This window comes from Mus musculus, chromosome 1, assembly GCF_000001635.26.
Source record: "Mus musculus strain C57BL/6J chromosome 1, GRCm38.p6 C57BL/6J".
NCBI lineage: Eukaryota > Metazoa > Chordata > Mammalia > Rodentia > Muridae > Mus > Mus musculus.
The window spans coordinates 53,492,555-53,508,952 of NC_000067.6; the positions used below are offsets into that span (position 1 = coordinate 53,492,555).

At 41.9% G+C, this 16,398-nt stretch overlaps 1 protein-coding gene across 3 annotated transcripts in view; it reads right to left on the reverse strand.

Annotated features, from left to right (window-relative positions):
• The window catches only part of Dnah7a (dynein, axonemal, heavy chain 7A), a 310,307-nt gene that overhangs the window by 95,560 nt on the left and 198,349 nt on the right, over nt 1-16,398 (reverse strand). For all 3 annotated transcript variants that reach the window (XM_006496179.4, NM_001252070.1, XM_017321900.2), the window contains 5 exons: nt 10,950-11,822; nt 8,924-9,153; nt 4,262-4,592; nt 3,132-3,478; nt 2,024-2,204 (listed from right to left, as the gene is read on the reverse strand). In XM_006496179.4, coding sequence (XP_006496242.1) covers nt 2,024-2,204; nt 3,132-3,478; nt 4,262-4,592; nt 8,924-9,153; nt 10,950-11,822 — 1,962 coding nt within the window. The remainder of the gene's footprint in view (nt 1-2,023; nt 2,205-3,131; nt 3,479-4,261; nt 4,593-8,923; nt 9,154-10,949; nt 11,823-16,398) is intronic.

A 16,398-nucleotide genomic window follows, 5' to 3' on the forward strand; every position in this document is an offset into this window, starting at 1 on the left:
AGCAAAATGTTGGGTCTTGTTTGTGTAGCCAGTTTGTTAGTCTATGTCTTTTTATTGGGGAGTTGAGACCATTGATATTAAGAGATATTAAGGAAAAGTAATTATTGCTTCCTGTTATTTTTGTTGTTAAAGTTGGCATTCTGTTCTTGTGGCTGTCTTCTTTTAGTTTTGTTGAGGGATTATCTTCTTGTTTTTTCTAGGGCGTGGTTCCCGTCCTTGTATTAGTTTTTTTTTCTGTTATTATCCTTTGAAGGGCTGGATTCATGGAGAGATAATGGGTGAATTTAGTTTTGTCGTGGAATATTTTGGTTTCTCCATCTATGGTAATTGAGAGTTTGGCTGGGTATAGTAGCCTGGGCTGGAATTCGTGTTCTCTTAGTGTCTGTGTAACATCTGTCCAGGCTCTTCTGGCTTTCATAGTCTCTGGTGAAAAATCTGGTGTAATTCTGATAGGCTTGCCTTTATATGTTACTTGACCTTTTTCCCTTACTGCTTTTAGTATTCTATCTTTATTTAGTGCATTTGATGTTCTGATTATTATGTGTCGGGAGGAATTTCTTTTCTGGTCCAGTCTATTTGGAGTTCTGTAGGCTTCTTGTATGTTCATGGGCATCTCTTTCTTTAGATTTGGGAAGTTTTCTTCAATAATTTTGTTGAAGATGTTTGCTGGTCCTTTGAGTTGAAAATCTTCATTCTCATCCACTCCTATTATCCGTAGGTTTGGTCTTCTCATTGTGTCCTGGATTTCCTGGATGTTTTGAGTTAGGATCTTTTTGCATTTTCCATTTTCTTTGATTGTTGTGCCGATGTTCTCTATGGAATCTTCTGCACCTGAGATTCTCTCTTCCATCTCTTGTATTCTGTTGCTGATGCTGGCATCTATGGTTCCAGATTTCTTTCCTAGGGTTTCTATCTCCAGCGTTGCCTCACTTTGGGTTTTCTTTATTGTGTCTACTTCCCTTTTTAGGTCTAGTATGGTTTTGTTCATTTCCATCACCTGTTTGGATATGTTTTCCTGTTTTTCTATAAGGACTTCTACCTGTTTGGTTGTGTTTTCCTGTTTTTCTTTAAGGACTTGTAACTCTTTAGCAGTGTTCTCCTGTATTTCTTTAAGTGAGTTATTAAATTCCTTCTTTATGTCCTCTACCATCATCATGAGATATGCTTTTAAATCCAGGTCTACCTTTTCAGGTGTGTTAGGGTGCCCTGGACTGGGCGAAGTGGGCGTTCTGGGTTCTGATGATGGTGAGTGGTCCTGGTTTCTGTTAGTAGGATTCTTACGTTTACCTTTCGCCATCTGGCAATCTCTGGAGTTAGTTGTTATAGTTGTCTTTGTTTAGAGATTGTTCCTCTGTTGATTTTGTTACCCTCTATCAGCAGACGTGGGAGACTAGCTCTCTCCTCTGAGTTTCAGTGGTCAGAGCAGTCTCTGCAGGCAAGCTCTCCTCTTTCAGGGAAGGTGCACAGTTATCTGATGTTTGGACCTCCTCCTGGCTGAAGATGAAGGCCCAAAACAGGATCTTTCCCAGAAGCTGTGTTGCTTTGGCCAGGAAGGTGGCCAGTTGTCTGGAGCCGAAGATGGCGCCGCCTCAGAAACTCTGTGGCTCTCGCCTGTCCCAGAAACTGCTGGCCTCTGTATTCCACACCCTCACCCGTGCAGCCTGCCCTCTGAGGAGTCCCGGAGCCAAGGAGGCTCCCGCCGGGGCCTGAGGCAGAAACCTCTCCCAGCTTCCATTTTCTAAGGGTGACAAGTGAATGACTGATACTTTGTGAACCAAGGGGCCACAACTGGTAGTATACTACATGGCTGTTTGGACGTTCATGTCACAAGATCATGATTTAATGCCAGAACCACTCCAAGTTCCAGGGCCATGCACAACCAGGTATTGGGTAGGTCTGCCCTTGGAACCATAACCCACTAATCATGACCAGGAAGAAAACAGTACTGGTGAATTTTGTGTTGGCCACAAAGTCTTTATTTCTGAGGTGATCCCAGTTCACATTTGCAATTGTCTGCACCTACCTGGTGTTCCAAGTCTGCTTTCTTCTGCTTATTCAACTCAAGTGTGTCTTGGAGTTTGGCCAACTTGTCCTGAACCTCATGCAGGGCAGCTTGCTTCTTTCTAAGGCCTTCCATAGCAACCTTCAGCTTCCCTTCGGCTGCAGCCAGCTTTATCTTTTTGGGAGCTACAATTTTTGCCACTCTACAAAACAATCAATTTAGGAAATTAAATCCCCCTGAACATATGGAGTTTTGTAATGTCAATTTACCTTCTGAATACTCTTTGCAAGGACTTAAGACACTTCTTTATGCAGAATTTACACCTAGTTGTAGAGTCCATATTTCATCTAAGAATCAAATCTGATACAAAGTATGAAAACTGATGGTTAAGACTTGTGGGGTAAGAGAGCAGGTAAGGACCTGTCACCCCTCAGAGTCTCTCAAGCTGGCCTGGAACTTGCAGGGTAGGCTAAGATAGCCTACACCTATTTTAAGTTCTAAGGCCACACCTATTGCACTGCTGCCTACCCAGTGCTGAGATTCTAAGTTAGTGCTACTATGATTGGCTTCTCTTATGTGTTCAGTGGGTTGAACATGGGTTCTTATGCAGTAAGACAAGTACTTTACAGACTGAGCTGTCTCTCCAGCCCAAATAGTCCTATGTCCTAGTGCTGGTGATAGAATCTGTGTCCTCGTACATGCTAGGCAAGTTCTCTACCCCTCAGTTGTACCCCAACATCTTCCCTATTTTAAATAAAATTTACATTTGTAAGATACAAAAAAGTCAATCTTTACTACCATGCCATAATTTTGTTTATTTTTAAGTGTCTTAGTACAAGTTTAGTACTTCTTCATTTAATTTTTTCAACATAGTAAATAAATAAAAGCTTTGGGGAGACTTTAGAAATATTTTAGTAAAGAGTATTCCTAACTCCCAAAACTTTAATGATCATTAAATTACATATTACTTTTAACTGCTACACTTTGGGCTCTAGTAAAAATAAAAGCAGCAATTGAAACACGTGTTTTCTGACCACCCTTTTTCTCACATGGGCTCCTAGCTTTCTCTTGTCTCTATGAGTGGGAGGGCAAACCCAACAGCCCCGACAGGTTTCTTCTCCACACTCACTTGTCATAGGAGTCCATTGCGATGACCCACTTACACAGACCCTCAGCAGCTGTTGAAGCATTCCGGATCTTCTCTGGAACAAAGTCTGGGTTGGGGATATAACTCTTCCTTATGATATTCATATAAGCAGGAGGAATATTGTCCTTGTCGTACTCATGAAGTGACTGCAGAAACCTTATGTCACCGAGAAGTCTCTTAGCAGGGCCCCAGAAATCCTCAGTTTTCTTCCCTGAACCTGTTGGGTCAGGGATTTTGTCAGCTTTGATCCCTTTCAATATGCAAACAGCCTCCATGACAAGTTTGACGCCAGCAGGGGGACTCTTCATGGACTTCACAACAGTGATATCCTTGAAAAGCAAGGTTTTATTATTAATAGAAATAAATGTCTGCTTGTACACCCATTGAAGTCATATTAACAAGTCCAATCTTTCAAACTAGGTTTTAAGGTACCCTAAGAAATGGACATTTTCTGTGTTGGGCAGAAATGGCAGCAATGATAGAATCATGGCAAGAATTTTGACAAGTCAATTGGGAGGGAATCTTTTTTTTTTCTTTAGATATTTTCTTCATTTACATTTCAAATGCTATCCTGAAAGTCCCCTATACCACCCCCCTTATCCCAAACCCATCCACTCCTGCTTCCTCGCCCTGGCTTTCCCCTGTTCTGGGGCATATTATCTTCACAAAACCAAGGGCCTCTTGGGAGGAAATCTTAAAACAACAAAAGGATAATCGTGGAAACTTACAGTGGGGGGCAGTGGGGAGTGACACAAGACTCTGGAAGGAACCACCATGATGGAGAAAGGCTGAGCAGAAAGAAGAGGAGGTAGAACTAGCAGGGTGCTGGGGGCGGTTGTGGGGGCAGTGGTGGCAGTGGCAACAGTGGTGGCAGTGGTGGCTGCTCCTGTGGTGGTGGTGGTGGTAATAGTTGTAGTTGTGGTGTCAACTGGCAGTTTTGTCCCTTTTCAAAAATGCCTTTGTCATGAAAACGCATTTCTTTTCAAGTAAACTAGGGAATCCTCTTGCCAATTGAAAAAAAAATGGTTACAAAATCTGTATGCTAATTTGAGAGAAACTAAACTGTGGTCCCCACCCCATGGTAAAGCTTTAGCCCAGGGTACAGCTCTCACCTGCGCGGTCAGGGTATCAAGGGCAGCCAGTGCAGACTCCAGGATGGGTAGGGCTCCAGCCAAGTCGGCATCGCATTCATCTTTGATGGCTTTGGCTGCCATGGCTTGATCGTTCGCTACTGTTTCATCAGCTTTCACGATTTTCTCAGTTTTGGCCACCTCCATTGACTCTCTCTCAATTATTATCATCATTTCGTCAACCTCTCTACTGGCAACTTTTAACTGCGGATGCAGCGCCTCCAGCTCACTCTGCATGGTTGCCACCTGGGATGATGCCGAGTCCAGCTTATCCAAACCCACCTCGTATCTCCTTTTCATTTTCATCACTTCACTGGAAGCAAACAGATGAAAAAAGGTGAGATGCACAGATCTGTTTATTGCATCAAGAGGCATTCTGCAAGCTCTTTGAGTCTTTCACCCCTTTTGAAGTAACTAAAAGTGTGGTCTAAAAGTCCTTCACAGATACTAGGTGTAAAAAAAAAATACAAATTATGAACAAAACAACACTGGATTGTACACAATTATGACCAATCAGTCATAACTTTCGGTCCTTTCTGTGTTTTCAGTGCCTCTGGGTACATAACAAAAGCTCCCAAGAATAAATAAAACCACTAGTAACAAGGCAAAAAGCCTCCTGTGCCAAAAATAAGAAGGCTCCCTGTATTGTTAGTCTCCACTGTGAGCTGTTTCCAACAATACTATAGTTGCAGTTCTTGCAATAGTCACTTACTTTAAAGAGACCTCGATGCCCAAAATAGGTCATTTTGAATATTGCCATGTATTCAAAATATAAAATATATTCAAAAGTTATTACATCTTCCCACCTGTTAGGAAGTTGAGGCTAGCCAGGCTGGGCTACATTAGCCTCGGGTACACAGTGAGACCTATATTTAAAATGTATTTAAATTACATCTTGAAATAGGAAGTTTCTTTTTATTAAGACAAAAGGGGATATTGAAACTCAACACTTTCTATGCAAAGTGATTTTTAAAGGAATGGTGACTGATTAGAAATAATTTTAGTCCTTTAAAAATTTTTAATATTCTTTGAAATGCTTGTTCATGTATGCTCTCTACTAAGAAAAATCTCCTTATCTATAACAATTCATTTTAAAATATTACATTTATTCAAAGGTGCTATATTTCAAAAGTCAAGAAGTAGCTGGAGTAAGACACTAACTTGAGGTATACAAAGGAGCCCAGCTTGAGACATTCCAAAAAAACCTAGCTTATTATATACAAAGTAACCCAAATGAGGAAAAGCAAAACCAACCACAGGAAAGGCTGTGATGGGGAGGAAAAGAAAGTCGGAAACACACATTTCTATCATGTGTTGCATTCCCCCTGACAAAGTAAAACATTTGACAAAACTAGGAACAGAGGCACCAGATCTATGTTGAGTCCTGTATTATGTGTGAGTTTGGTCTCCGTCAAAGCCTGAGCTCTACAAAGGTTTTGTTCCTGTCAGCATGAGATAGTAACAGCACTCATCCAGGTGACATTTTAAGTACTGACTTTTGGTCAGGTGACGCAATGACTTGGTTTTCCAGTTATAACTGGCTATATTGAGAGATCTGGGGTTTAAGCAACTAAAATGACCACAAATACAAGGTAAGAATTCTAGTTGAAATTGAGAACTTTAAATTTTTAATTCGCAAGAACATTTGAAATTGTTCATCAAAGAAGCTTCTCTGTACAGCAAAGCGATCCGATTACAGAAACCCACAACTGGGCATGATGCAAAGAACGCTGTGTTGGAGAGAGCTTATCCCTGCTGGACACATGCATCTGTGATACAGCTCCTGCACCTATGGCTCAGGGACATCAGAGAAAGGGGGGCAGAAAGAGTCTAACATCCAGGTTACGAGGAAGTCTGTTTTGAGGTCATCTTTCTTAGAAAGGGGTACATAAACCAAGACTGGAGCAAAAGCAACATGAATAGAAATGTTAACATGTACGGGGAAATCTCACAAGGTCCCACCAGAGACAAGGAACACAAGCAATCAGTGACTGCCAAAGAGGGAGAATTAGTCTTTCCCAGGGATGAGTTCCTGACTGTTTATCTAACACAAAGTGGTCAGCCCTGCAATCATACATACAAACAACAAAAATAGACTCAGCAGGTTGTACTTATATATCTCTGTGTGTGTTTGCATGTGTATATGTGTGTGTATAAAACAATAATTTAGGAAAAAGAGGCTATCAATTTGAGAAGGGGATGTGGGAGGGATTGAAAGAAGAAAGGAATGGGAAAGGAGAAAAGATAATATTTTAATCAAAATGTAAAAATAAATATTAAAAAATAATTTGCAGAAAGCTATGAAGGGAAACTGTGGGGGAAACATGTTCTAGAAGGTGCACATGTATATTAGTGTTTTTCAGCCAGTGGTCAACTTGGGGTTTCATTCCTCCAACACCATCCACCTTAGTAAAGCTGACTGGGCAGCAAGCCTCAGGGGTTGCCTCTATCTTTCAGCACTGGGATTATAAACACATGCTGTCAAGCCCACCCAGGGTCTGCTTCTTGCTGGGGTCCTGGGAATTACAATTAAGGTCCTCATGATTGTACAGCTATCTCCCCAGTGATATCTCTATTCTTGCAGTAAATGCAATGATTAATTTATAGTGTACTAGGCAACATCATTAGACCCAAGAATAGACTGCTTTCTACCCTGACTCTATAAACTTGATTAAAAACTTGAAAGGGTAATGAGAGTATCTGAGATGCCCAGAAAGCCATGACTCTTCAACCTTACCATCAGTTCATGTCTTGTTAGCTTTACCTTGCAGTCAGTTGGGATAACATTAAATACCATGAGTATACAAGTGAGAGTCTTGCTCATGAATGATATCCAAAATTTAATCTCTGAGAATTTATGGTCCTCTTTCATAGGCAAATCAAAAAGAACAAGCAAGATCACTTTAGGTAAAGAATCTTGAGAGCCAAATTCAAGTAGCAGCCTTGGGTGGGAATTGCAGATTCCATTAGACAGATGGAAAGTTTACTAATGGTAAGACTCACTAGGGTATGGTTCAAAGGGACCAGGACAGCCCAGCTGGGAGAGGGTAGCATAAGGAATGTCCTACAAGTGTCTTGGTACCATCTTGTTCAATATGATATGCAAGACTTCAAAATACTTATGCTCCTGAGCTGGCTACTGGGAGGTTGTGAATTTAATTATGGAAATATGTACTAATAGTTCATGTTAATGAATCTGTTTTAAGTATTTTTTAATATTTTTAGAATTTGTTCTGTTAGGTTAATAGTCTTGAATCCATTGTAAATATAATGTAATTGAGCCATAGATTATGATCTCTGTTTAAGGTATTTTTAAAAAATCTTTAGAATTTTATAATGTATAATTTATGGTTTACAGTACAGAGATAAATTTGATTAACTACATTCATAAATTATTTAAGTAACTAAACTTGATTTGTTAAACCTAAGATAAAAATACCTTAAGTGTAAAAATGCAAAGCTATCAGGCTCCCTGCTGCAGGGAATGTTACTGTGCCTCTCTAAAGTCTCTCTAAGTCTTGCTTGTTTTCCCTTTGCAAAAATGTAGAAATACAATATAGAATTCACTTTAGTGAGCATTTGAGACCCAGTATTAACTGAAGGCTTTCTTAGCGGACACCACTAAAATTTTCTAAATTTTCAACTTGAGGCAAGTTTAAAGTTAATAAATCTTAAATTTTAGAATATGCATTCCAACTATTAAGTTTTTAGACAGAAAGAAAGTCTAGGGTCAACTTTTCTTAAAACTCATGTTGACACTTGCTGTGGCATAGTTTACTAACATTTTCTAAACTTTTAGCTTCTGATCTTAATGTTAGTAAGTTTTAAATTCAAATGCACTTCGAGTGTAACCAAAGGAAGTTTGAGATCAGTTTCTCTGAAAAACTCATGTTGACACTGGCTATAGCATATGCCTCTTGCGCTCTGTATTGACATTTTTCAAATGAAAGGTTAGTGGAGAAGAAAAGCCAGCTCTAAAAACTGAATGGCGGTCTCTGAGATTGTGGCTGTAGAGATCCCAAAGAGAAGGCTTACCCATCAGCTTATTCCTAAGAAAAGGGGAAAACCACCACTCTTAAATGATCCTTACTCAACATCATTGTCAAGGAATCCTAGGCATTTACCCACTGCCCTAAGGGAACACCTCTTTCTTCTATGTGTGGGGGAAACATGTTCTTGAAGGTGCACATGTATATTTGTGTTTTTCAGCCAGTGGTCAACTTGGGGTTTCATTCCTCCAACACCATCTACTTTGATAAAGCTGGCTGGGCAGCAAGCCTCAGGGGTTGGCCTGGCTCTATCTTCTAGCACTGGGATTATAAACACACGCTGTCATGCCCACCCAGCGTCTGCTCCCTGCTGGGGTCCTGGGGATTACAATTAAGGTCCTCATGATTATACAGCCATTTCCCCAGTGATACCTTGATTCTTGCAGTAAATGCAATGATTAATTTATAGTGTACTAGGCAACATCATTACACCCAAGAATAGACTGCTTCCTACCATGACTCTGTAAGCACTGACTCCCAGTTTTAGTAAAACATTATATTCATCACATTTGTTTGCACCATTGTTATGTCATTTTTTATACAAACATTTTAAAACTTTCATTGCTTACTTAAAGACAGAACATTTCATCCTTACTTTCTTTTCTTTTCTAACAACAGTTTGAAGGTAGAGATCAATTCCAGGTAGGAGGTGGGAGTCACGTAATTATATCTTTGAAGTTCATTGTGGAAGGATGTTGATAAGTTGATAGTAGAAGTGTGGAACCTTTTACACATGTCAATACAGCCTTCTCGGATTTCCTCTGACATCTCAATGTCTTCCAGGAACCGAGAAGCAACCGCTTCCAGAGCATCTTCTGGCCATGACTAAATTTAAAATGAATATTTTAGCAATTCATCAAGGTGGGTAATATGATCTTGTCACTGCTGCGGCCTTTTGCAATAAGTGGGCTGGAAATAGAGAGGAATAGTTTGGAACATACAGTGGGAAAGACATGCTCATGAAGAGCCTTTTTCCTGCCCTTGCCTGCTTGAGACAAAATGACAGTGGTGGCCAGGGCTGGTAGCAACTCTCTCCAGTTTACTCTGGGTTTAGAGACATAGTTACCAAGTGTTAACAGGACAAAGAAAGGGGAAGGGGATCTAAACTCAATGTGTGTTTCCCTGTGTATGCTATGTATTATTTCATTTAATCCTCCTCTCTCTCTTTTTTTAATAATTTCCTGTTAAAGGACAGAATCACATAAATGACTACAACCTATCTCTTGGATAACTCAGGCACCTCAATGTCAACAAGCCTGTACCACAATATCGCCTTCCCTATCAGAGCTGTATTCTTCCACAAATCAGCAAACTTCACCATCAGTCACCAGCGTGTCAAAACACAGGGTCATCCTTCCTCTGCTCCACTTCCTCAGACCTCCATGTGTTGCATGAGAAAGTTCTACAGCATTGCATGCCTAACTCTCCCTTCTCCTCATCATGTCCAAACTCCCTTCTTTCCACACCACAGCCATCCTCACTCACGTGTTTGTTATCTTTAGCCAATAAGTTCCACTGTTACCCTTGCTGCCTTTGTTCTTCAGAAAGACACAAAATGTCTTTACAAAATAGAAAACACCCTCATAGCACACTTCCCAGTACAACTCAGGAAGTCCTCCCAGTGTGCATTTGAAAAGATCCCTACCAACTTACAAATTTGTATCTGATTTGGCCCTTCCTAACTTTCTGATCTCAACCATGACACCTCCCTCTGAGTTCCTCTACTGCCATTATCCCAACCCCTTCTCTTCCATCCAGCCCCATTTTCTCAAGTTCATGTCTTTCCCAAGGTCTTGGTCCTGGTCAGTTTTGTTTTTTTTTTTGTTTTGTTTTTCTTTTAAAGGCTGTCCTTAGAAAGCCTTGGTTCCATGGATGTACCTCCTCATCTCTTCTTGTTACAATATTACCTAGTAGGTACAAAGCAAGAAAGAAGGGAACAAAGGATGCTCATCTGAAGTAAATTGTGAGGCCATAGAGTTATAGAGCCTATGTAAATTTCCAGCACCGTAAGTGGTTGTGTCAGATCTACATACAAGTGGGGAGGCTGCTTGGTGGTACCACAGAAAACCAGGAGAATCTGACTTCTCACACATTTACTACTTTTCTCTCCCCCCTACCCCACCATCTTTGTCATAGCTTCTCTGGTTTCAGCCTGTGCTTTCTGAGACAAAGCTCTGCTACAAAAATCCCCACACTGTTTTCCCTTGAATTTTTCTTGGGTTTGGTAAATAGGGCAGAGGGTAGAATAAGCCAGAGGGTGGGGGTCTGTCTGAATTGTACATGTCCTATCATGCTCTCTTGACTCTCTTCCCCACACAGTGCTTCTGTGACCAGTCCCTCCCAAATTCTTCTCAGCTAGGACTTCGAGTACGGAGCTTCCTATCAGGATCCTGATATAAGGACAGAATAATCCTAAAATTCTGTTCTGGGATATATTGATATTAATGGATTATATCCTATAATGATTTATGCTTGTATAACTGCATATGATACATTATGATAAAAAAAATCAAAGATTTTGCTAGTCTACATCATTTTGAGGTGGAGTCTATAAAATATTTCACAGTGATGATGGAGATTCAACATTTCGAGGACTCTACATAAATTTTACATGGAAATACCTGAAACCAGTCAATGGTACAGCAGTTAACAAGAGCAGGGAATTTCCGAAGACGAATCCGAAATGCGTCTCCAATGGGACTCATGGCCAGGACCACATGCAGCTGGTTGCGGCAGCAGTCAATAAACATGTTGAAAAGAGCTATGGGGCTCCCATCTGTCTGTTTGCTTTTATCCCGCTGGCGATCTATCTGACGCATCTTTTCACATATTTCTTGCTTCTCATCTAAAGCAAAGAGGTTTGGAACCTCCCCGGCGTTTAGGAGATTGTTGACATCTTCTAGAAACGACTCTCTTTTTATTTGTGTATCTGTGAACAGGAAGACACCCTGCATGTCACTCTCTGCGCATTTTCTTAAGATCACTTTCAGATCTTCATGCCACTCATGGCTACCATAGCCCTTGGAGATTTCCACCTGGAAAAGTGAATAATCAGCCATGTGCGCAGCAAGTCTGGTGACTGACTGCCTTCCGCTCCCGCCCACCCCCACCAGAAGGGCGTGGCTCCGTGGCTGCTTCAAGATTCGAGAAATTCTGCTTATGTGTTCTATGGCAAATCGGAACAAGACGAGGTTCATGGGCTTTTTGCTCATGTTGTTATATTCATCTAGATGGCCTTCAACAATCATCCTGAGAGCATCCACATTTGCAATTTCTCTGTAGCCAAAATCTTCCCTCTTAGGATCATGGAAATCACAAAACATTAAACTTCTTAAATCATCTTCTTCTACAGTGCCATCATGATTAAAATCCAAGTTTTTAAATAGGTCATGAAAATCTTCCTGCATGTAATTTTTCAGAATTTCTTGTATGTAGTTAATAAGCCAGCTTCTGTCAGCATTATCCACAAGGCGATCATAATAGACTCTGAGGACCTGAATAATTTTAAAAGTGGCATTAAGAATATTTTTATATTTGCTTATTTATTTTGTAAAAATTATAAAAACATAAAATAGGTACAAAATACCATCATAAACTATCTACAAGTTGTATTAGAAGCATACATGAATACTTAAGATTATCTCATAATAAAGTTTAAATATTAACTTTAACAATGTCTGTTTGATACAATAGTTTGCTTCAGTGATCAATACATGAAAAATAATTTGCATCCAGGATGATGCCTATAAATCAATGACCAGTGTGGCATGACAACCCTAACTGTGCAGTAGTGGCACACACACCTTGGTGGTAACCTGTTGGGAGCCGCCCCCACATTCGCCGTCACAAGATGGCGCTGACATCCTGTGTTCTAAGTGGTAAACAAATAATCTGCGCATGTGCCAAGGGTATTTCTCTACCCCATGTACTCTGCCTTCCCCGTGGCAACAACTCGGCCATGGGCTGCAGCCAATCAGGGAGTGATACGTCCTAGACAAAGGATAATTCTCCTTAAAGGGGACGGGGTTTCCGCCATTCTCTCTCTTGCTTGCGCTCTTGCGCTTTTGCTCTCTGGCTCTGGCTCTTGCTCGCTTGCTCCTAAAGATGTAAACAATAGAGCTCTTGCTCTGCGCTCTGGCGCTCTGGCGCTCTGGCGCGCTGGCGCTCTGGCTCCTAAAGATGTAAGCGGGGGGCCTTTCGTTTTTGGGGCTTGGGGCTTGCGCTCCTGCTCCTGAAGATGTAAGCAATAAAGTTTTGCCGCAGAAGATTCTGGTTTGTTGTGTTCTTCCTGGCCGGTCGTGAGAACGCGTTTAAGAGTTGGTGCCGAGAACCCGGGATGAGAAAATCCGGGAAGAAAAAAAAAAAAAAAAAAAACCCGGGACAAGAAAACTCGGGACGGGAGTTAACCATCACCGGCGCAAGGAAGATCCCTCATTCCGGAACCAGAACTGCGGGTTATGGTAATGAAGGTTCCCGTAAAACAGACTGTTGAGAAGGATTCAACTGCGTGAATTCAGAACTCTTCAGCTGGGAAACGGCGGTAATAAAGTGTTCCCGCATCACAGACTGTTGAGAAGGATTCAACTGCGTGAATTCAGAACTCTTCAGCTGGGGAACAGGAGTACCAGTGAGTACAGCTTTACAAGGTAAGTCTGGTCTTGAACTTTCTAAGGAAAGTCAAGACAGTCTATCAGAAGTAAAGTGGGAAATAGCTTTACAAGGTATGTTTGACCTTGAACTTTCTCTAGTGTTAGAAGCCCTTTTGTTCCTTTTCACATGTTATCAAGTGGTTAAGGCAGGGCGGATTCTGGACGAAATTCGAGACAATCTATCAGAAGTAAAGCGGGGAGAGAGAGTAGGAGCAAAGAGAAAATATGGTACACAAAATAAGTATACAGGCCTTTCCACGGGTCTTGAACCCGAGGAAAAGTTTAGGTCAGGTAAAAATACCTGGGGAGAGATTGGAAGGAAGGAGAAGGAAAAAGAAAAGAAAAAAGATCAATCAGCGGAGGCTTCTAGGAGAAGGAGCCTCTACTCATCACTAGATGAGCTCAAGGAGCCAGTTCTTAATAGTTCTGAATCAAATGAAAAGGCTATTAGGGCCTGGAAGGCGCTCTCCCGAGCAGGTGAAGCCACTGGACAATTAACAAAGATCATCCAGGGACCTTAAGAGTCCTTCTCAGATTTTGTGGCCAGTATGACAGAGGCAGGCTCTTGCAGCCTACAAGGTCTTATTGTCCACCCTGGAGTTGTAGATCAGGATTATAAAGGGGAACTTCAGGTTCTCTGTTCTTGTCCTCAAGTTGTCTTTTCTATATCACAAAGGGACAGAATAGCTCAACTAATAATTTTGCCAAGCCTACATGGCTGTTTTTTCTTCCTCTGGTATTCCTAGAGCTGCCAGAGGGATTGGTTCTACTGGAAATGATTCTGATTACTTAATAATGCCTTTAGATTGTTGTCAAATTTTATCTACTCCTCATGTAGGGGTAAACCCTCGTGGCATCAGGCTATTACAGGTCTGACAAATGGATGTCACGCATATTTCCTCCTTTGGGAGAAATCAATATTTACATGTTTCTATTGACACCTGCTCTGGTGTAATGTTTGCCACACCTTTAACAGGAGAAAAGGCCTCACACGTGATTCAACATTGTCTTGAGGCATGGAGTGCTTGGGGGAAACCCAAACTCCTTAAGACTGATAATGGACCAGCTTATACATCTCAAAAATTCCAGCAGTTCTGCCGTCAGATAGACGTGACCCACCTGACTGGACTTCCATACAACCCTCAAGGACAGGGTATTGTTGAGCGTGCGCATCACACCCTCAAAGCCTATCTTATAAAACAGAAGAGGGGAATTGAGGAGACTCTACCCCGAGTACCAAGAGTGTCTGTGTCTATGGCACTCTTTACACTCAATTTTTTAAATATTGATGTTCATGGCCATACTGCGGCTGAACGTCATTGTTCAGAGCCAGATAGGCCCAATGAGATGGTTAAATGGAAAAATGTCCTTGATAATAAATGGTATGGCCCAGATCCTATTTTGATAAGATCCAGGGGAGCTATCTGTGTTTTCCCACAGAATGAAGACAACCCATTTTGGATACCAGAAAGACTCACCCGAAAAATCCAGACTGACCAAGGGAATACTGATGTCCCTCGTCTTGGTGATGTCCAGGGCGTCAATAATAAAGAGAGAGCAGCGTTGGGGGATAATGTCGACATTTCCACTCCTAATGACGGTGATGTATAATGCTCAAGTATTCCCCTGCTTTTTTACTACTAACTAGGAACTGGGTTTGGCCTTGATTCAGACAGCCTTGGCTCTGTCTGGACAGGTCCAGACGACTGACACCATTAACACTTTGTCAGCCTCAGTGACTACAGTCATAGATAAACAGGCCTCAGCTAATGTCAAGATACAGGGTGGTCTCATGCTGGTTAATCAACTCATAGATCTTGTCCAGAAACAACTAGATGTATTATGGCAAATAGCTCAGCTGGGATGTGAACAAAAGTTTCCGGGATTGTGTGTTACTTCCATTCAGTATGAGAAATTTACTAGGGCAGCTAATTTGTCAAAAAGTCTTTTTCAGTATATGTTACAGAATTGGACGGCTGAATTTGAACAGATCCTTCGGGAATTGAGACTTCAGGTCAACTCCACGCGCTTGGACCTGTCCCTGATCAAAGGATTACCCAATTGGATCTCCTCAGCATTTTCCTTCTTTAAAGAATGGGTGGGATTGATATTATTTGGAGATACACTTTGCTGTGGATTAGTGTTGCTTCTTTGGTTGGTCTGTAAGCTTAAGGCCCAAACTAGGAGAGACAAGGTGGTTATTGCCCAGGCACTTGCAGCTCTAGAACATGGTGCTTCCCGTGATATATCTATGCTTAGGCAATAGGTCGCTGGCCACTCAGCTCTTGCATCCCACGAGGCTAGTCTCATTGCACGGGATAGAGTGAGTGTGCTTCAGCAGCCCGAGAGAGTTGCACTGCTAAGCACTGCAGTAGAAGGGCTCTGCGGCATATATGAGCCTATTCTAGGGAGACATGTCATCTTTCAAGAAGGTTGAGTGTCCAAGTGTCCTTCTCTCCAGGCAAAACGACACGGGAGCAGGTCAGGGTTGCTCTGGGTAAAAGCCTGTGAGCCTAAGAGCTAATCCTGTACATGGCTCCTTTACCTGCACACTGGGGATTTGACCTCTATCTCCACTCTCATTAATATGGGTGGCCTATTGCTCTTATTAAAAGGAAAGGGGGAGATGTTGGGAGCCGCCCCCACATTCGCCGTCACAAGATGGCGCTGACATCCTGTGTTCTAAGTGGTAAACAAATAATCTGCGCATGTGCCAAGGGTATTTCTCTACCCCATGTACTCTGCCTTCCCCATGGCAACAACTCGGCCATGGGCTGCAGCCAATCAGGGAGTGATACGTCCTAGACAAAGGATAATTCTCCTTAAAGGGGACGGGGTTTCCGCCATTCTCTCTCTTGCTTGCGCTCTTGCGCTTTTGCTCTCTGGCTCTGGCTCTTGCTCGCTTGCTCCTAAAGATGTAAACAATAGAGCTCTTGCTCTGCGCTCTGGCGCTCTGGCGCGCTGGCGCTCTGGCTCCTAAAGATGTAAGCGGGGGGCCTTTCGTTTTTGGGGCTTGGGGCTTGCGCTCCTGCTCCTGAAGATGTAAGCAATAAAGTTTTGCCGCAGAAGATTCTGGTTTGTTGTGTTCTTCCTGGCCAGTCGTGAGAACGCGTTTAAGAGTAACCAACAGCTCTCTAATTGGACTTAAGACCACTTCAAGAGGGAAATTATGTCTGGTACTTGAAATGTAGATAACTACACTAAGTGCTGGTAATGTCATGGTTACTGCAGGGAAACCTGTAACCAGTACTGTACTAAACCAGCCTACTCCCTAACAGCAATCTAAAACATTCATCAAGATAACTGCAGTCTTCAGCCCTCATGAAGGAACCTTATCTTTGCAACAGATGGAGACCACTACAAAAAAACCCACAATCAATAAAAATGCAGAATTGTGGAGCCCCGACCCAATGGATACATC